The following is a 20,264-nucleotide window of genomic DNA, read 5'->3' on the forward strand; positions in this document are numbered from 1 at the left end:
ACTCAGGAGGCTAAGGCAGGAGAATCGCTTGAACCCAGGAGGCGGAGGTTGCAGTGAGCTGAGATCGCACCACCTCACTCTAGCCGGGGCGACAGAGAGAGACTCCATTTCAAAAAACAAAACAAACAAAGTGAACAGGCTGGGAGAGCCTAGGAATGAGACAAAAGGAAGACAGGAAGGGGAAGGAGGTAGCTCAGTGCAGGGCTCTGGCACAGGACAGGGGAACTGCCCAGTCCCTGTGCTAGGCTGCCTGGCCCCGCATGCAGTGAGCAGCTCCATTCTTGGGGTCCTCACTCCCATGGTCTCCCCACCCCAGGGAGCTGAAAGGCAGTACCCACCCATGGTAAGGGGCTGATCGCGAAGCTCCCTCCACAGCTGGGCCCGGGCACTCTGCAGATAACCTGCTACATCCGCATCGCCTTGCCCCAACTCTGGGGGCCTCCCCACCAGGAAGTCCTCCCTGGTCACGTTCTCAGCCATGCAGTACAGAATGTCAAAAAACAGAGACAGCTGGGGGAAGGGGAAGAAGCACAGCTATTGGCGTGGCAGGGGTTTAGCCCCCAAGTTCTGAGGCTAAACCAGGGCCATCCCGTCTGTGGAGACTCTGCCCCGGAGAGGGGAAGTGGCCTCATCCCCAGGCCAGGCCCCCCCAGCTGCCCTCCCCCAGTCACCTGAACAGGCCGGGCTCCAGAGTCCAAGCCCAGGTAGGTGCAGGCATCCAGGGGCGGGCTCACGTGTGTGGCTAGGAGGTGCTCGGCAGTCTCCACAGAGAAGAAGACAACCCCAGAGACCTGGAAGGGACCCCAAAAGGATCAGAGATGGAGAGCCCTGGACCGGGCCCTGGTACAAGTCAGGGAGGGCACATGCAGACGGGCCACGTGAAGCTGAGTGCCACACCAGGCAGGGAGTGTCGCCTTCTGACCACTCCAGCACCCAGACTCCAGGCTTCTTTGGGGCAGCTCCCACCAAGGCACCTTCTGGGACCCCCTCAACTGTCAGGCCTCCTCCCGAACCCAGCTCTCTACCCTCACAGTGGCCCACTCCCAGATTTCCCCGCCTCTCCAATCCTTGCCCCTCATGCTGGAAGCATTCCCAGAGTCTGGCTCTAGGCCTCCTCCCGTCGCACTCCTTAACTTGCTCACATTCTGGTTCTAGGCTTCCTTTTTGTGTTTGAGCTTTTGAGGTTTGTTTTGTTTTGTTTTGTTTTGCAGCGGACAGGGGGTTGATTCAGAGTCTCACTCTGTCACCCCGGCTGGAGCGCAGTGGCATGATCTCCGCTCACTGCAACCTCTACCTCCTGGGTTCAAGCGATTCTCGAGCCTCCACCTCCCAAGTAGTTGAGATTACAGGCACACGCCACCATGTTCAGCTAACTGTTGTATTTTTAGTAGAGACAAGATTTCACCATGTTGCCCAGGCTGGTCTCGAACTTCTGACCTCAACTGATCCACCCACCTCAGCCTCCTAAAGTGCTTGGATTACAGGCATGAGCCACCGTGCACACCTGGTTCTAGCCTTTCTGGTTCAGGACAAGACCCTGAATTTCAAGACTACCCTGTCCTCAGATTCTAGCACTAGCTTGTCCTGGAGGCTTCCAGAAGGAATTGAAGGAAGACAAACCCTCCCTCCCCATCCCATAAGGTCCCCAAAGCTCCACAACCTGGGCCCAGCAGCCATACCAGTGGCACCCGCCCATCAGGCCTGACACACCGCTGAATCTCTGCCTCGGTGCCCTGGTAGTAAATGTCCAAAACGAGGCCCTATATGCAGGGAGAAACAGAATCAGGGGAGGGAGCAGGAAGGGATCTGGAAGGAGGCCACAGCCACAGGTAGCAGCAAGGGCGTTCTTCAAAGCAAAGCTGAAGATGCAAGGCTGGCAGTTGCTGGCGTTCTCAGGAGGCCTGAGATTTCTACTCCATGATGGCGGAGGACAGGCTTTAAATATCTTCGCAGCCCTGAGCCCGGGCACAGAGACCGGGCACAGAGACCAGGCAGGCGGACAGTGTGAAATGTATTTTTGGCCAGAGTGAGAGAGCACTGGCGCCGTTGCCATGAAGGAAACTCCTTGGATTCAGGAGCATGCCAAGAAATCCAGGATGAGAGGTTGACCAGTGACAGGGGGAAGGCTGCCCCAGTCGGCTCCACTGCCCCCAGGGAAACTACCTGGGGGTCAGTGAGGTAGACGCCATGATTCCGAGCGTAGGCCAAGCTCCCTGGGAGGGCGATCACTCTGGCTCCCCGGAAGCTGTCCCAGCTGATCCCTGTGGGGTGGGGCAGTCAGACGGCTCCCAGGGGCCTCGACCCAGGGCAGGGAGTCCCCCACCAGGAGGAAGCAAGAGCCCAGGGCTGGGGCACCCGGGCGCCTCTAAAGGGAAATACGGCTTCCAAGCCAAATGGACATTCCCCTGGGAAAATGACAACCCTCCTCTGCCAAAGTTCTTCCGCAGAACCCTGTGGGGCAGAAGGGGCAGGGCTGCTTCTGTCCATCCTATAGACAGACAGACTGAGGCACAGCAGGAGAAGCCCTGACTCCACCGGGCTTCATTCTCCACACCCTCCAGCTTCCCATCTAACAGGGCAGTGGGGCAGGCCCAGAGGCAAGGTGGGCGAAGAAAGGCAGAGCTGGCTTCTCGCTGTGGCTGTGACGAGGGAAGGTGGTCCCAGGTAGTCTCAGGCTCACCAGGATTTACAGGAACAGACAGCAGCATGTCGGTACTGCAGACCCACACGCCTGGCGGGGAGCCCGGGCCCAGCTGCGGCGGGGGAAGGAGACAGAACACAGCTGGTGTCTGACCCAGCCCTTCACCTGCCCTCAAGGATACTGTGCTGTTGAAGTAACAGGGGCCTCCAAGACCTGGTCTGCCCCGCCCTCTGGCTGACCCGGGTTTACAGCTTCTCCCATGTGACTAACTTTTTTGTTGTTACTGTGACAGGGTCTCACTCTGTCACCCAGGCTAGAATGCAGTAGTGAGACCGTAGCTCACTGCAGCCTCAAACTCCTGGGCTCAAGTGACCTTCCTGCCTCAGCCTCTTGAGTAGCTGGGACTACAAGTGCATGCCACCACGCCCAGGTAATTATTAAAAAATTCTTTTGTAGAGAGGGGGTCTTGCTGTGTTGCCCAGGCTGGTCATGAACTCTTGGCCTCAAGTGATCCTCCCACCCTGGCCTCTGAAAGTGCTGAAATTGTAGGCATGAGCCACTGCCCCCAGACACAACTAACTTCTTGAAGCTCTTTTTTTTTTTTTTTTGAGACGGAGTCTCACTCTGTCGCCCAGGCTGGAGTGCAGTGGCCAGATCTTAGCTCACTGCAAGCTCCGCCTCCCGGGTTCACGCCATTCTCCTGCCTCAGCCTCCCGGGTAGCTGGGACTACAGGTGCCCGCCACCATGCCCGGCTAGTTTTTTTGTATTTTTTTTTAGTAGAGATGGGGTTTCACGGTGTTAGCCAGGATGGTCTCCATCTCCTGACCTCGTGATCTGCCCGTCTCGGCCTCCCAAAGTGCTGGGATTACAGGCTTGAGCCACTGCGCCCGGCCGAAGCTCTTAACTAACACTAGGCACCCTCAAAACCATTCCTCCTGGGGCCCCCCAGCTGAGCCAGCATAGATCATAGCTGGGGAACAGGGGGAGGGAAGTGGCTCTACCTGAGACAAGGCACTAGGGGTCACCACCCAGCCTTACCCGATAGGTCATGATGTCCAGCAGGCAGTCCAGGTTGCAGACCAAGGCTTCCACAGGGGCCTCGGGGTTCTCCACAGGGAGGCAGGTGAAGGCCCTGCCACAGTCATCAAAGGGGAAATCTCGACCCTGGGAGTGGGGGGACTGGTGAGGAAGCCCCGGTGCAGACAGCCCAAGGCCACCTCATCAGCTTTGCAGGCAGAAAGCCATCCAGTGGAGGGCTTATAAAAAATGTTCTCTTGATATTTTCTCCTACAATATATTTTTTATATTATGCATTGCATTGCATTGCACTGAAATTTTTTAGACGAAGTCTTGCTCTGTTGCCCAGGCTGGAGTGTAGTGGCGCGATCTCAGCTCACTGCAAGCTGCACCTCCCAGGTTCAAGCAATTCTTCCACCTCAGCCTCCCAAGTAGCTGGGACTACAGGCGTGTACTACCACATCTGGATAATTTTTGTATTTTTAGTAGTGACAGGGTTTCACCATGTTGGTCAGGCTGGTCTCAAACTCCTGATCTCAAGTGATCTGCCCACCTTGGCCTCCCAAATTGCTGGGATTACAGGCATGAGCCACCGTGCCCGGCCACCAGGCCCTGTTTTAAGCATTTACATGTAGTGTCTCAGAATGTTCATATCCACGTTGGGAGGAAACTGAGGCCTAAAAAGGGTTAAGTGACTTCCCCATGGTCATAGAGCTGATAACCCTGGATTCTAATCAATGCAAAGAGTTAGATGGATATATATATATATATATATATATATATATATTTTTTTTTTTTTTTTTTTTTTTTTGAGATGGAGTCTTGCTCTGTCACCCAAGCTGGAGTGCAATGGCGTGATCTCAGCTCACTGCAACCTCTGCCTCCTGGATTCAAGTGATTCTTCTGCCCCAGCCTCCCAAGTAGCTGGGACTACAGGCATGCACCACCATGCCTGGCTAATTTTTTGTATTTTCAGTAGAGACAGGGTTTCCCCATGCTGCCCAGGCTGGTCTCGAACTCCTGACCTCGTGATCTGCCCGCCTCAGCCTCCCAGAGTGCTGGGATTACATGTGTGAGCCACTGCACCCAGCCTATATTTTTATTTTTTGAGACAGTCACCCGGGCTGGAGTGCAGTGGTGTAACCATAACTCACTGCAGCCTCAACCTCCCAGGCTCAAGTGATCCTCCCACCTCAGCCTCCTGAGGAGCTGGGACTACAGGCGTGCATTACCATGGCAGCTAATTTTTGTATTTCTTTTTTTTTTTTTTTGGAGACAGAGTCTCGCTCTGTCGCCCAGGTTGAAGTGCAGTGGCCGGATCTCAGCTCACTGCAAGCTCCGCCTCCCGGGTTCACGCCATTCTCCTGCCTCAGCCTCCCAAGTAGCTGGGACTACAGGCGCCCGCCACCTTGCCCGGCTAGTTTTTTGTATTTTTTAGTAGAGACAGGGTTTCACCGTGTTAGCCAGGATGGTCTCCATCTCCTGACCTCGTGATCCGCGCGTCTCGGCCTCCCAAAGTGCTGGGATTACAGGCTTGAGCCACCGCGCCCGGCCATAATTTTTGTATTTCTTATAGAGATGGGGTTTCACCATGTTGCCCAGGCTGGTCTGAATCTCCTGGGCTCAAGCAATCCTCCCGCCTTGGGCTCCCAAAGTGCTGAGATTTACAGGCGTGAGCCACCATGCCCAGCCCTAGATGGACCTTTTAATCTGATATTCTGCTGGGAAAATACGTGGTATTTATTTAGCCAATTCACAATTTTTAGACATTTAGAATCTTCCAGATTTCACCTTGCACACCACTGTGGCAGAACATGCCTGAAGTCCTGCTCAACTCCACGAACTGGGATTCTGGCCTTCTGCTTGGCCCCTGCCCCAAAGCTCATTTACCATGTGCAGAATGAGGATCCAGGCCGAGTGCAGGACATCGGATGTGACCACCTGCAGGAGTGGGAAAGCCCTGTGAACAGAGGCCTCAGGCAGAGGCCCTGGAGGATGGTACCCTCCAATCCAGAGAGAGACCCCAACACAAATTCACTCAGGTACCCAAGGGACAAAAAGCAAGGTCAAACCAATGGCCACAGGCAGGCAAGGGGTAGCCCTGGTCCCTCCTGGATAAGGCAGCCCAGGGCCCTCCACCTGGGCCACCTTCTTGCTGCCTGGTTTGTTGCTGCTGTTGTTGGCTGTTTTGCGACAGGGTCTCACTCTGTCACCCAGTCTGGAGTGCAGTGGTATGATCCCAGCTCACTGTAGCCTCGGTCTCTTAGGCTAAAGTGAGCCTCCCACCTCAGCCTCTTAACTAGCTGGGACTACAGGTGTGTACTGCCACGCCTGGCTACCTCTTAATTTTTTTTTTTTTTTTTTTTTTTGAGATGCAGTCTTGCTCTGTTGCCCAGGCTGGAATGCAGTGGCATGATCTCGGCTCTCTGCAACCTCTGCCTCCCGGGTTCAAGCGATTCTCCTGCCTCAGCCTCCCGAGTAGCTGGGATTACAGGCGTGAGCAGCCAGGCCCGGCTAATTTTTGTATTTTTATTAGAGAGGGGGTTTCACCACATTGGTCAGGCTGGTCTTCAACTCCTGACCTCAGGTGATCCGCCCACCTCGGCCTCCCAAAGTGCTGGGATTACAGGCATGAGCCACCGCGCCTGGCCTCTGCTATCTGTTTTGAAGGGGAGGTTATAGGCAACAACAACTGGGGCCTGGCTGGGTGACTCTGGGGAGTCAGCTCCATAGCAACTACAGTGGTCCCCTCCCCTGCTGGTGCCATCTCCCTCTGCAGAGCATGTCCAAGCCTGTGCCTACCCTCACTCTGCACACAAAGGTGCTATGCAGATGAGGTGACCAGGTGAAGTGGCTGGTTGCACAGGAGACACGGGACCAGTGGGATGCTGACTCACATGCTCTGCCCAAAGCAGGCAGTCACATCTCAGTTCCAGTGAACAGTTAGTTGCCATGTGGGGATGACAGCCCTGACTAGCAAGAGCTTTGAATGTTTCAAGAGAAGCCAGAAAGCCTCACTTTGAGATATTGGCTCCAACTCTCTAAAAACACTGCAAAAGCTGGCCCTGCCTTCTGCCCTCACTTAGACAACAAGGCAAAGATGAGTCCACCCAATTTACAGAAACAAAAACTGAGGCCAACGCGGAAGCTAATGCTGAATTAGCCAGGGCAATGGAGCCAGAGGAGCTGGGGATCTCAGAAATGACCTGGTTCCAGCAGGGACATGGACCAGGGAGGTGGCCCTGGTGAGCACTCACAGTGAAGCCTGCCCGGGCACTCAGGTGTTCAGCAGCCACCAGCAGGGCGTTGAGGGTGGCTCCTCCACTGCCCACACGCTTCTCTGGGTCCTCCACGGCCAGTAACAGCGTCCCAGCAGGGATCTGCTCCCGCTTCTGCCGCACTTCCAGTTCTAGGGTCAGAAGAGACACTGGGACCTGACCCCCAGCTCTCTGCCCTGGCCCAAAGCACCTGAGCAAGCCTATTGATCATCAGTGTTTGATCTTCCTTGACTTAGCTTTCCATATAGAAGGCCATTAGATCTTCACCCAACTCAGTGAGAGAAGTCCTATTACTTCCATCTTACAGATGAGAAAACTGAGACACAAGGAATGACATGCCATGTATGCTGTTACATGGCTAGGGAGAAGTGCGATCTGGGTTTGAACCCAGGTTGGCCTGGCACCTGGTGTTGGAGGGACATAGCCAGGAAGGGGAGGGAGGTTCTCCATTAGGGGCAAGGTGGGAAGGGGGAGTCCCCTACCTCTCTGAAAGACCTGGACACTGTCCTTGTACTGGCAGGTCAGGATGACGACCGTCCAATCAACTCCCTTTGGCTGCTCCATTCTGGCCAAGCAGAGGGGCTTCCTGAGACGGCAATATGGGTAGATATGACTATTTGTTAAACTGTCATAACTAAAATTAATTTTTTTTTTTTTTTTTTTTTTTTTTTGAGACGGAGTCTCGCTGTGTCACCCAGGCTGGAGTGCAGTGGTGCGATCTCGGCTCCCTGCAAGCTCCGCCTCCCGGGTTTACGCCATTCTCCTCCCTCAGCCTCTGAGTAGCTCGGGACTACAGGCGCCCGCCACCACGCCCGGCTATTTTTTTGTATTTTTAGTAGAGACAGGGTTTCACCATGTTAGCCAGGATGGTCTCGATCTCCTGACCTCGTGATCCACCCGCCTCGGCCTCCCAAAGTGCTGGGATTACAGGCTTGAGCCACCGCGCCCGGCCAAAATTAATTATTTTTGCATACAATCTATGATTTTAACATGTGTATAGATTCGTGTTGGTATCACCACTATCTACATTCGGACAAACTTCCTCGTGCAACCTCTCCTCCCCGCCTAACCCCTGACAACCTCTGATCTGCTCTCTAAAGCTAGTTTCATCGACTTAAAAAATGTCGGCCGGGGCCGGGCGCGGTGGCGCATGCCTCTAATCCCAGCACTTTGGGAGGCCGAGGCGGGCAGATCACGAGGTCAGGAGATCAAGACCAACCTGGCTAACACGGTGAAATCCCCGTCTCTACTAAAAGTACAAAAAATTAGCCAGGCGTGGTGGCAACTGCCTGTGGTCCCGGCTACTCCGGAGGCTGAGGCAAAAGAATGACGTGAATCCAGGAGGCGGGGCTTTCAGTGAGCCAAGATCGCGCCACTGCACTCCAGCCTGGGCAACAGGGCATGACTCTGTCTCAAAGAAAAAAAAAAAAAAAAAATGTCAGCCGGGCGCAGAGGCTCATGCCTGCAGTCCTAGCACTTTGGGAGGCTGAGGCAGGCAGATCACCTGAGGTCAGGAGTTCGAGACCAGCCTGGCCAACATGGCAAAACCTCTTCTCTACTAAAAATACAAAAATTAGCCAGGTGTGATGGCGTGTGCCTGTAGTCCCAGCTACTCAGGAAGCTAAGGTGGGAGGACTGCTTGAGCCTGGAAGATTATGGCTGCAGTGGGCTATGATTGTACCACTGCACTCCAGCCTGGGTCACAGAACAAGACCCTATCTCTAATTAATTAACTAAAATAAAATAAAGGCCAGGACAGGTGCAGTGGCTCACGTCTATAATCCCAGCACTTTGGAAGACCAAGGTGGGAGGACTGCTTGAGCCCAGGAGGTTAGGGCTGCAGTGAGCCATGATCACTCCACTGCACTCCAGCCTGGTTGACAGAGCAAGACCTCAAAAAAAAAGTCAAATAAAATGGAATATAATCTCTTGAGATTATCTTCGTTCATCCAACATGATGCCTCTGAGACGTATCCAAGCCATTGCGCATATCCATGGCCCGAGCCTTTTATCGGAGGAGCAGTGTTCCCTCGCACAGGCGGGCCGCATGTCTCTCCATTTACCCACTGAAGAGCATCTGGGCTGTCTCCAGTTTTTGGCAGATATGAATAGTCCTGCTATGAACCTCCGGAGACAGGTTCGTGTGAACAGAAGATTTCATCTCTCTAGGCGGACACCAAGGCGGACGAGTGGGTCACACGGTTAGCGTGTCTGCTGACATTACAAAATGTGGATGGGTGCCATTTCCCCAGGGAGTGTGCCCAGGAAGGAGGAAGGGAGGGCAGCAGGATAGGGTAAGAGTTGGGGCCACCCAGAGCAAGGGGGAAAGGAGGTTGAGAGCAAATGCCTAACCCCACCCCTCAGGCTCCTCAAGCTGATGGGGGTTCCCTGGAGAGGGGGCAGCTGTGGGGAGCACATATGCACACAGAGCTGCAGGAGCGGGCACTCAGGGACCTCCCTTCCCAGGGGTCTCATCCAGCCCAGCGGGGGCTGCAGCCCTACCTGCCCGCCATCTTCCTCCAGGGCACTCTCAGCAAGTAGGGGCAAAACAAGGCCAAAGATTCGGCTTCACCTCTACCCCTGTCTCCCCCAACCTGCCAGATGGAAAACCAATCTGACTCTTGAGCCCCTGGCCTCCCCGAGACCAATGAGTCCCCAGGAGTACCTGCACATTCACCTCTGGCAGGGCTCCCACTGCTGTCCCACAAAGCAGCACCCCCACTTCCTCCCTCCAGCCCTGAAAGCTCAGCATGGGAAAAGACCACGCAAGTAAGCTGCTCACCACTGGCTGAGCTGCGCCCTGAGCACGCATCTGGTGGTCAGCCCACATCCCAGCCAAAGTGACAGGAAACCTGAAGCTCAGCCACAGGCTCTTCTTGTGCCAGGCTCTGCTGCCACCAGAAGAGAAAAGGCTGACAGGACACTACCACTCAGCAACACCCACACCTTCAGGAAAAGCCTCTGTCAGTAACAGAAATTGCTCCATTCCCTACTCAGCCCAGAAGAGAAAACCAGAGGGGAAATTCCAGCTAGAAATCCCAGCCAGGCACTTGAGGGTGAAGGCTTCTCCCAGGACACCCACCAAGCTCTCCCTCCAACTTTGCCACCAATTCACCATATGGCTGTAGGCACCTCTAACCCTCAGGTCAGTTGCAGCAGGGAGTTTAACTAACAGATGCCCCCAGCTGCTACGATCTGAATCTCCCACCTTGTTTACATGAAGGCCACACTTCCAACCCACCTTCTCAAAACTAATGACTGAGCACAGCTGGCACACTGAAATAGACCTATTCCTGTGAGATTCCAGACTCCTCTGGCAGGCAGCGTAGAACTGCACTGTCTTAGAACTGCACTGCCACCCGGGCGTGGTGGCTCACACCTGTAATCCCAGCACTTTGGGAGGCCAAAGTGCGCAGATCACGAGGTCAGGAGTTCCAGACCAGCCTGGCCAATATGATGAAACCCCATCTCTACCAAAAATACAAAAATTAGCCAGGTGTGGTGGCACTTGCCTGTAGTCCCAGCTACCCGGGAGGCTGAGTCAGGATAATCACTTGAACCTGGGAGGCAGAGGTTGCAGTAAGCTGAGATTGCACCACTGCACTCCAGCCTGGGTGACAGAGCGAGATTCCATCTCCAAAAAAAAAAAAAAAAAAAAAAAGAGGCCAGATGCGGTGGTTCACATCTGTAATTCCAGCACTTTGGGAGACTGAGGCGGGCGGATTGCCTGAGGTCAGGAGTTTGAGACCAGCCTGGTCAACATGGCGAAATTTCATCTCTACTAAAAATACAAAAATTAGCAAGGTGCGGTGGTAGGCACCTGTAATTCCAGCTACTTGGGAGGCTGAGACAGGAGAATCACTTCAACCTGGGAGACAGAGGTTGCAGTGAGCCGAGACCATACCATTGCACTGCAGCCTGAGCAAGAAGAGCAAAAATCTATCTCGAAGAAAAAAAAAACGATGAAGAAATTGCTGGGTGTGGTGGCTTATGCCTGTAATTCCAGCATTTTGGGAGGCCAAGAGGCCAAGTCAGGAGGATCACTTGAGCCCAAGAGTTAGAAACCAGCCTGGGCGACATACGGAGACCTTGAATCTACAAAACAAACAAACAAACAAACAAGAAGAAATGAAGCATAGAGAGATGAAATAACTTGCCAAAGCTAGCAAGTGGCAGAGCCAAGTTTGATACTAAACTTTTTTTCCAGAGTATCCATTTTATTCCCTTTTTTTCTTTTTGAGCTGGATCTTACTGTATCCCCCAGGCTGGAGTGCAGTGGTACAATCTCAGCTCACTATAATCTCCACCTCCTGGGTTCAAGCAATTCTCCTGCCTCAGCCTCCCGAGTAGCTGGGATTAGAGGCACGTGCCAACACGCCTGACTAATTTTTGTATTTTTAGTAAAGATGGGGTTTCACCATGTTGGCCAGGCTGGTCTCAAACTTTTGACCTCAGGTGATCCACCTGCCTCGGCTTTCCAAAGTGCTGGAATTACAGGCATGAGCCACCATGCCCAGCCTCTTTTTATATATGCCTTTTTTACTTTTTTTTTTTTTTTTTTTTTTTAAAGACAGGGTCTCAATCTGTCACCCAGACTGGAGTGTAGTGGTGCAATCATAGCTCACTGCAGCCTCAACCTTCCAGGCCCAAGCAATCCTGCTACCTCAGCCTCCTGTATAGCTGGGACCATAGGCAGACGCCACCATGCCTAGCTAATGTTTTCATTATTTGTTTTCTTTTTAAGAGATTGGGTCTTGCCATGTTGCCCAAGCTGGTCTCAAACTCCTGGACTCAAGCAATCCTCCTGCCTCAGCCTTTTTTTTTTAATTAATTAATTTTTAAATTCATGCTTCCCAGGCTACTACAGGGTCCACTTGCTCAACCACTACAATAAACCTACTTTGTAGAGCTGAAGTACAAAAGGAGTAAATATATGTAAACAGCTCAGTATGTATTATCTATTATAATTATGACAAACCCTAACCAAATACAAGGGAGGGATGATTTTAGTAATAGCCACTAGGAGGTCAGGCACAGTGGCTTACGCCTGTAATCCCAGCACTTTGGGAGGCCAAGGCAGGCGGATCACTTCAACTCAGAAGTTCAAGAGTAGCCTGGCCAACATGGTAAACCCTGTCTCTACTAAAAATACAAAAATTGGCCAGGCATGATGGCAGGTACCTATAATCCCAGTTACTCAGGAGGCTGAAGCAGGAGCATCCTTTGCACCCGGGAGGTGGAGGTTGCAGTGAGCCAAGATCATGCCACTGCACTCCAGCCTGGGTGACAGAGCGAGATTCTGTCTAAAAAATAAATTAAATTAAAATTAATAGGCCGGGCACGGTGGCTCATGCCTGTAATCCCAGCACTTTGGGAGGCCGAGGCAGGTGGATCGCCTGAGGTCAGGAGTTTGAGACCAGCCTGGCCAACATGGTGAAACCCCATCTCTACCAAAAATTCAAAAGTTAGCTGGGCACGGTGGTGGGCACCTGTAATCCCAGCTACTCAGGAGGCTGAGGCACGAGAATCGTTTGAACCTGGGAAGCAGTGGTTGCAGTGAGCCGAGATCGTTCCACTGCACTCCAGCCTGGGTGAGAGTGAGACTTTGCCTCAGAAAGGAAAGGAAAAGGAAAGGAAGAAGGAAGGAAGGAAAGAAGGGAGGGAGGGAAGGAGGGAAGGAGGGAAGGAAGGAAGGAAGGAAAGAAGGAAAGAAGGAAGGAAGGAAGGAAGGAAGGAAGGAAGGAAGGAAGGAAGGAAGGAAGGAAGGAAGGAAGGAAGGAAGGAAGGAAAAGCCACTAGGACTGAGCACTCTGGACCACAGTTAAGGTGCTGTGATTTTTTGTATCCTGACAACACCCTTAGACCCTGCAAGATAAATATTATCTCCTATTATCTCCACTTCACAGAGGCCAGGAATAGTCAAAGTGGCAACATACCTGGGTCTTCTGGATTCTTATTCAGCTGATGCTGATAATGTTATCTGGTTCCAAGCAAAGGCACTGAAAGACAGCAAGAGGCCAGGCACGGTGGCTCACACCTATAATTCCAGCACTTCGAGAGGCAAAGGCTGATGGATTGCTTGAGCCCAGGAGTTTGAGACCAGCCTGAGCAACATGGCAAAACCCCATCCCTACCAAACACACACACACACACACACACACACACAAATTAGCCGGGCATAGTGACTGTGCTATAGTCCCAGCTACTCAGGAGGCTGAGGCGGGAGCATTGCTTCAGCCCTGGGGGCAGAGATTGCAGTAAGCTGGCACCACTGCATTCCACCCTGGGTAACAGAGCCAGACCCTGTCTGGGGAAAAAAAAAAAAAAAAAAAAAAGACAGCAAGAAAGAAATCCTTGAAATGGCAGGCTGTGGTGGTTCACGTCCGGAATCCCAGCACCTTAGGAGGCCAAAGTGGACAGTTGAGGTCAGGGGTTCAAGGCCAGCCTGGCCAACATGGCAAAACCCCATCTCTGTTAAAAGTACAAAAATTAGCTGGGTGTAGTGATGTGCACTTGTAGTCCCAGCTACCCAGGAGGCTGAGGCAGGAGAATCACTTGAACCCAGGAGGCGGAGGCTGTAGTTAGCCAAGATCGTGCCACTGCACTCTAGCCTGGGCAACAGAGTGACTCTGACTCAAGAAAAAAAAAGAAAGAAATGCCCCAAAGAGAGTCCAGTGGCCCAGAAGGTCTGAGCCTAGTCTTCATCTCAGCATAGTGCTGAAGAGGCATGGGCAGGTGACAGGCCATGGTCAGAGTGGGGAGGGTATCCCTTACTAATGACAGGGGCAGAGGAACAGTCCTGGGTTGAGTATCAGTCCCAAAAGGCTCTGTCCCCATCTCTACCTCTTCCTGTAGGATCCTAGGCAAGTTACTTAACCTTTTTTTCTTTCTTTTTTTTTTAGATGGAATCTCGCTCTGTTGCCCAGGCTGGAGTGCAGTGGCGTGATCTTGGCTCACTGCAACCTCCACCTCCCAGGTTCAAGCAATTCTCCTGCCTCAGCCTCCCGAGGAACTAGAACTACAGGCACCCACCATCATGCCTGGAGAATTTTTTGTATTTTTAGTAGAGACGGGGTTTCACCATGCTGGCTAGGCTGGTCTTGAACTCCTGACCTTGGGATCCGCCCGCCTCGGCCTCCCAAAGTGCTGGGATTACAGGCATGAGCCACTGCGCCCAGCAGTTGCTTAACCTCTCTAAGCCTCAGTTTCCTAATCTGAAATTTAAGGCCAAAGACATCAACTTCCCAGGACTGTTTTCAACATGAAATACAATGTAAAGTATGTGGCACACACCAGTGGCTCAATGAATGACAGATCTTTCCAGCCAGGCAAGGAAGCAGGAAAGTTTAACCTGTCCCTGAAGGGGAAGGACTGGAAGCTCTCAAACATTCTCTGAGTTAAAGATTGCCCTGAAGAAGAAAAAAATCAGAGAAGGCCTAGGGAATCAAGCAAGGCTAAGGGGCATCCCCTGAGAGATTAACACAAAAGGTAAAATGATACAGGTAGCCAATACATATGGAGTGCTTTTCTCAGGCACTATGGCAAAGGCACATCAGTGTCACTTCATACGACCTACCCATCAGTGCTAAGAATTGGCTCTTATCTCACTGAAGCTCTAGACAAGAAAAGTGTAGTTTAAAAAGCAGAAACGCCGGGCGCTGTGGCTCACACCTGTAATCCCAGCACTTTGGGAGGCTGAGGTGGGTGGATCACAAGGTCAGGAGATCGAGACCATCCTGGCTAACACGGTGAAACCCCGTCTCTACTAAAATTGTAAAAAATATTAGCCGGGCGTGGTGGCGGGCACCTGTAGTCCCAGCTACTTGGGAGGCTGAGGCAGGAGAATGGCGTGAACCCGGGAGGCAGAGCTTGCAGTGAGCCGAGATCGCGCCCCTGCACTCCAGCCTGGGCCACTGAGCAAGACTAGTCTCAAAAAAAAAAAAAAAAAAAAAAGCAGAAACATAGCCATTAGGTTGGCACAAAAGTAATTTTGCCTTTTGCCATTCTTTTAATAGTACAGGCAGGCTAGGTTTTTGTTTTGTTTTGTTTTGTTTTGTGTTTGAGAAACAGGGTCCCTCTCTGTCACCAGAGGGTGGAATGCAGTGGTGTGATCACAGCTCACTGCAGCCTCAAACTCCTAGGCTCCAGCGATCCTCCAATCCCAGCCTCCCATGTAGCTGGGACTATGCGTGAGTCCTGCTAGTTTTTATTTTTTGTTGAGATAGGGTCTCGCTTTGTTGCCCAGGCTGACCTACAACTCCCGGACTCAAGTAATCCTCCCGCCTTGACCTTCCAAAGTGTTGGGATTATAGGTGTGAGCCACCATGCCTGGCTTTTTTGTTTTTTGTTTTTGTTTTTGTTTTTTTTTTGAGAGACTCTCACTCTGTCGCCAGGCTGGAGTGCAATGGCGTGATCTCGGCTCACTGCAATCTCCACCTCCTAGGTTCAAGCGATTCTCCTGCCTCAGCCTCCCAAGCAGCTGGGATTACAGACGTGCACCAACACGCCCAGCTAATTTTTGTATTATTAGTAGAGACAGGGTTTTACCATGTTGGCCAGGATGGTCTCAAACTCCTGACCACAGGTGATCTACCAGCTTCGGCCTCCCAAAGTGCTGGGATTACAGGTGTGAGCCACCTCACCCGGTTTTTTTTGTTTTGTTTTGTTTTTAATTAATAGTTCGCTGGAGTTACACAATCTCAAGAGGTACTGAGAAAGTGTGCCCTAAGGCCCTAAGGTTCGTTTTTTGTTTGTTCGTTTGTTTGAGACATAGTCTCGCTCTGTCGCCCACGTTGGAGTGCAGTGGGGTGATCTCGGCTCACTGCAACCTCCACCTACTGAGGTCAAGAGATTCTCCTGCCTCAGCCTCCCAAGTAGCTGGGATTACAGGCATGAGCTTTGGCACCCGGCCTCTACCCACGTTCAACAGAGCCTCATCTGCTGAGATCAAGTTGAAATATTTTTAGTGTCCTCACCCCCAGTCTGTCCAAGACTGGGATAGGGTTGGGGAGTCAGAGAGAGAATAAAGTACTAAGAACTCTTCATATGAACCTTTTGAAGACAAGTGGGTCAGGGACTGCACATTTTATAACTTTAAAGAGGAAAAAAAAGCTCACGGAGAACTCTGATTTGCTGCCTTCTGAAATAACAGACCGAAAGAAGTTAATTGGGAGTAAAATCGTGTTGTAAATTACCCAACAGCGTATCATTGAGATTCGTGCATAATACTGAGCCCTGGCCGGGTAAACTGAGACAGGAGAAGCGGCCTCAAAGTAAAATCAGAGCAGCGCCGGCATCCAGAGTCCCACCTGCTTCAAGGTGAGGATCCTCTGAGGTCCGCATCCCTCCCGGTCCCAGCCGCCCGCAGGTCCCGCCACACCAGCCGGGTCCCGGGGCTCCTTGGAAGACCCAGGCCAACGGAACGCCGGAGCGCCGAAACCCTTGTGGGCTCCCGGGGACACCGCAAAGCTCCCTGGGGACTCTTCCCTGTCAGGACCCGGGTGGCCCGCGGCTCGACTCGGTGCTCCCAGTCAGTGAGGGTGCACCGGGAAGCTGCTGGGGCGCAGAAGCCCTGCGGAGACCCTCACGGACTGACGTACCTGCAGCAGCCCGGCGCTCGGCGGAGCGGGCTCTTTAGCGCAGGGCTGCGCGACCCTCGCGGCGCACGCTGGGAAATGTAGTTTCACCTCCGCGCCCCGCCTGGCCGGGCCCCCGCTTGGTATAAGACACTCTCGGAGCCACCGCACAGGCCAGCGTGGGTGGCCGGGGCAGCGCTTTCCTGAAGTGCGCGGGGCTGCGATCCAGCAGGGAGGTGGGAAGAGGGCCGCTCCAGGACCCACGAAACTACAACTCCCAGAGGACCGATGCGCCTTAAAGACACAGGCCCTTTTTCTGGGACTCGGGGATCCAGGTTAATGTGTTGCTTTTTTGTTTGTTTTCTGGTTTGGGTTTGTTTATTTGTTTGTTTTTTTAACCCCTTCTGGACGGCACCAGGAGCTGTCGCTTTCCTCGGGAGAGAAATCCACTGATGAAGGGGGAAAAAAATCACAATTTGCCCAAGCGGAAGCAGCTGCCATTGGATTTGCAGTTAGAAGAGTTTGCGCTGGTTTCATCACGTGGGTCCTTTGCGAAGAAACTTTCCAACTCCGTAGTGGGGAGAGGATCTGCGGAGCTTTCGGGAAAGTTGTGAATGGTAGCATTGATTGTCATAGATGAAAATTGGAAATATTCTTGAGTGTCTCTCTCTAGGTTACTATGTGAAAGGAAAATAAATCTCAGGACCCCAAAGTCACTAAGCCAAAGGGAAAAGTCAAGCTGGGAACTGCATCAGGCAAACCTATCTCCCATTTTATTCCTAAACAAGATAACTACAAAGATAAAAAAGCTAGATATGGCCCGGCTCTCACAATTTGCCCACTTAGGAAATTCGTGTGTACCCCAAAATCTGTACCCTCAAACAGTTCTGTGGAATTTCACTCTAGCAATGTAAATTGATCACTTATCTTCACAGGTGCTGGGCTTTGACAGAACTCAAAGTCATTTCTCTGCTCACGTGAGACAAATGCATATCTCATTGCTTCCTCTGCCCTATGTTTATTTTTTCTTATTTTATTTTATTTTTTTTTTGAGACGGAGTCTGGCTCTGTCGCCCAGGCTGGAGTGCAGTGGCCGGATCTCAGCTCACTGCAAGCTCCGCCTCCCGAGTTTACGCCATTCTCCTGCCTCAGCCTCCCGAGTAGCTGGGACTACAGGTGCCGCCACCACACCCGGCTAGTTTTTTGTATTTTTTAGTAGAGACGGGGTTTCACCGTGTTAGCCAGGATGGTCTCGATCTCCTGACCTCGTGATCCGCCTGTCTCGGCCTCCCAAAGTGCTGGGATTACAGGCTTGAGCCACCGCGCCCGGCATATTTTTTCTTATGTAAAGATGCAAATTCACTAAGCTAGATGAAAGCATAAGTGGCTAGTCCGCTATCCCCCTCTCACATGTGAAAGGCTGATCAAAGGCTCAGAAGAATGCATTTGCCTCTTACCTACCCATGCCTTTAAAAAATTTCCTCTTTCAGGCCAGGCGCAGTGGCTCACGCCTGTAGTCCTAGCCCTTTGGGAGGCCAAGGCAGGTGGATCACAAGGTCAGGAGTTTGAGACCAGCCTGGCCAATATGGTGAAACCCTGTCTACTAAAAATACAAAAATTAGCTGAGTGTGGTGTCACGTGCCTGTAGTCCCAGCTGCTTGGGAAGCTGAGGCAGGAGAATCGCTTGAACCCGGGAGACAGAGGTTGCAGTGAGCTGAGATTGCACCACTGCACTCCAGCCTGAGCAACACAGCAAGGCTCCATCTCAAAAAAAAAAAAAAAAAAATTTCCTCTTTCCCCAATATCTGACCTTTCTCATATTGAAGCCCTCAAAGTCATCTTTGGAGAAAGGTACAGACCTGTCTCCCAGGTACACACGTTCTTAACTTTGGCAAAATAAACTTGTAAATTGATTGAGACCAGTCTCAGGTGCCTTTTGGTTTACAACTGGAAAAGTAGGCACATCCATGCAAGACAGATCTATATGTTCAGTAGGGAGTGATGTTCAGGACCTCATGTTAAGGGAAAAGCAGCAAGTTATACAGCAACATGTATGGGAAGCCCCTCGAATCAAAAATAATGTTTATGGATAGACAGTGTGCGGATACTCAGGAACAGGGCTGGAAAGGAATGCATGCTAGGGAGAGACTGCTAAGGGTGGGAACAAGTGGGGAGAACTTGAACTTTGTCTGTACTGTTTGAATTTTTCTTACAAGAATGTACTTTCCAAATCTGTTGTTAATAAGGAGCCTAAGGCTGGGCACAGGGGCTCACACCTGTAATCCCAACACTTTGGGAGGCCAAGGTCGGAGGATGGCTTGAGCTTGGGAGTTCAAGACCAGCCTGGGAAACATAGCAAGACCCCGTCTCTAAAATATACATAAATTAGAGCCAGGTGAGGTGTCTCATGCCTGTAATCCCAGCACTTTGGGAGGCCAAGGCAGGCAGAAGACTCTGGGTCAGGAGTTCAAGATCAACAATTTTTTGTTATTGTTGTTTTGACACAGAGTCTCACTCTGTTGCCCAGACTAGAGTACAGTGGCGCAGTCTCGGCTCACTGCAACCTCTGCCTCCCGGGTTCAAGCGATTCTCTTGCCTCAGCCTCCCGAGTAGCTGGGATTACAGGTGTGTGCCACCACGCCCAGCTAATTTTTGTATTTTTAGTAGAGACAGGGTTTCGCCATGTTCAGGTTGATCTTGAACTCCTGACCTCAGGTGATCCACCCGCCTCGGCCTCCCAAAGTGCTAGGATTACAAGCGTGAGCCATTGTGCCCAGCCAGTGGCCAATTTTTAAACATGAAAATTAGTCAGGCGTGGTGGTAGGCGCCTGTAATCCAGTTATTCAGCAAGCTGAGTCAGGAGAGTCATTCGAAGCCAGGAGGCAGAGATTGCAGTGAGCTGAGATCGTGTCACTGCACTCCAGCCTGGGTGACAGAGTGAGATTCTGTCTCAAAAAATAAAATAAAATATATATATAAATTTACAAAATAAGGAGGCTGAGAGGCCCTGAGGTCAGTCATAATGGAGATGGACCCGGCTCTAACTCTGTGTAACCATCTATAAAGTGGGTGAATAGTAGTATCAAATGTCTGAAATTGTCGTGAGAGTAGGATAAATGCTTGATTCCATAGTAAATGCTCAAAAAGTACTAACCGTTATAATTACTGTCATTATTCCCATCTTGCTCCATTAAAGCAGGATATTTGGTTTGTTCACCATTGTATCCTCAGGTCCTAGAACAGTGCTGAGGACATGGTATGTGGTTAAAAACAACTGGTTGGCCGGGGGCGGTGGCTCACACCTGTAATCGCAGCACTTTGAGAGGCAGAGGCAGGAAGATCACCTGAGGTCCGGAGTTTGAGACCAGCCTGGCCAACATGGTGAAATCCCTTCTCTACTAAAAATACAAAAATTAGCCTGGCATGGTGGTGGGCGCCTGTAATCCCAGCTACTCAGGAGGCTGAAGCAGGAGAATCGCTTGAATCTGGTAGGCGGAGGTTGCAGTGAGCTGGGATCGCACCACTGCACTCCAGCTTGGGCAACAGAGCAAGACTTCGTCTCAAAAAAAAAAAAACAACTGGTTGAATGAATGAAGAGCAACCTCCTGCTCAGCTCCCACCACCCGCCTCCTATTCACAATCTCTGCTTCCCTCAGTCTTCTCCCACTGGAGTCATCCCCTGTCTGCACTTGCCCCAGGTCTCATCCTCCTTCTCCCACTTCAGTGCCTGCTGTTTCTTCTGTGAACCCAGG

At 51.8% G+C, this 20,264-nt stretch overlaps 1 protein-coding gene across 12 annotated transcripts in view; it reads right to left on the reverse strand.

The window, feature by feature from the left end:
* Positions 1–16,765, reverse strand: part of FCSK (fucose kinase) — a 28,021-nt gene extending 11,256 nt beyond the window's left edge. For 2 of the 12 annotated variants that reach the window (XM_007993658.3, XM_007993674.3), the window contains exons 1-13: positions 16,246–16,530; positions 12,874–12,936; positions 9,720–9,825; positions 9,440–9,531; positions 7,420–7,523; positions 6,917–7,068; positions 5,550–5,600; positions 3,681–3,806; positions 2,681–2,753; positions 2,164–2,261; positions 1,680–1,760; positions 672–791; positions 339–510 (exon numbers count right to left, since the gene is read on the reverse strand). In XM_007993658.3, coding sequence (XP_007991849.2) covers positions 339–510; positions 672–791; positions 1,680–1,760; positions 2,164–2,261; positions 2,681–2,753; positions 3,681–3,806; positions 5,550–5,600; positions 6,917–7,068; positions 7,420–7,523; positions 9,440–9,531; positions 9,720–9,767 — 1,117 coding nt within the window. In that variant the 5' untranslated portion in view covers positions 9,768–9,825; positions 12,874–12,936; positions 16,246–16,530. The other 10 variants (XM_038008280.2, XM_007993660.3, XM_038008279.2 and 7 more) reach the window with 10 other exon arrangements.
* Between the last annotated feature and the right edge of the window lie 3,499 nt (positions 16,766–20,264).

This window comes from Chlorocebus sabaeus, chromosome 5 (assembly GCF_047675955.1).
Source record: "Chlorocebus sabaeus isolate Y175 chromosome 5, mChlSab1.0.hap1, whole genome shotgun sequence".
NCBI classification, from domain to species: Eukaryota; Metazoa; Chordata; class Mammalia; order Primates; family Cercopithecidae; genus Chlorocebus; species Chlorocebus sabaeus.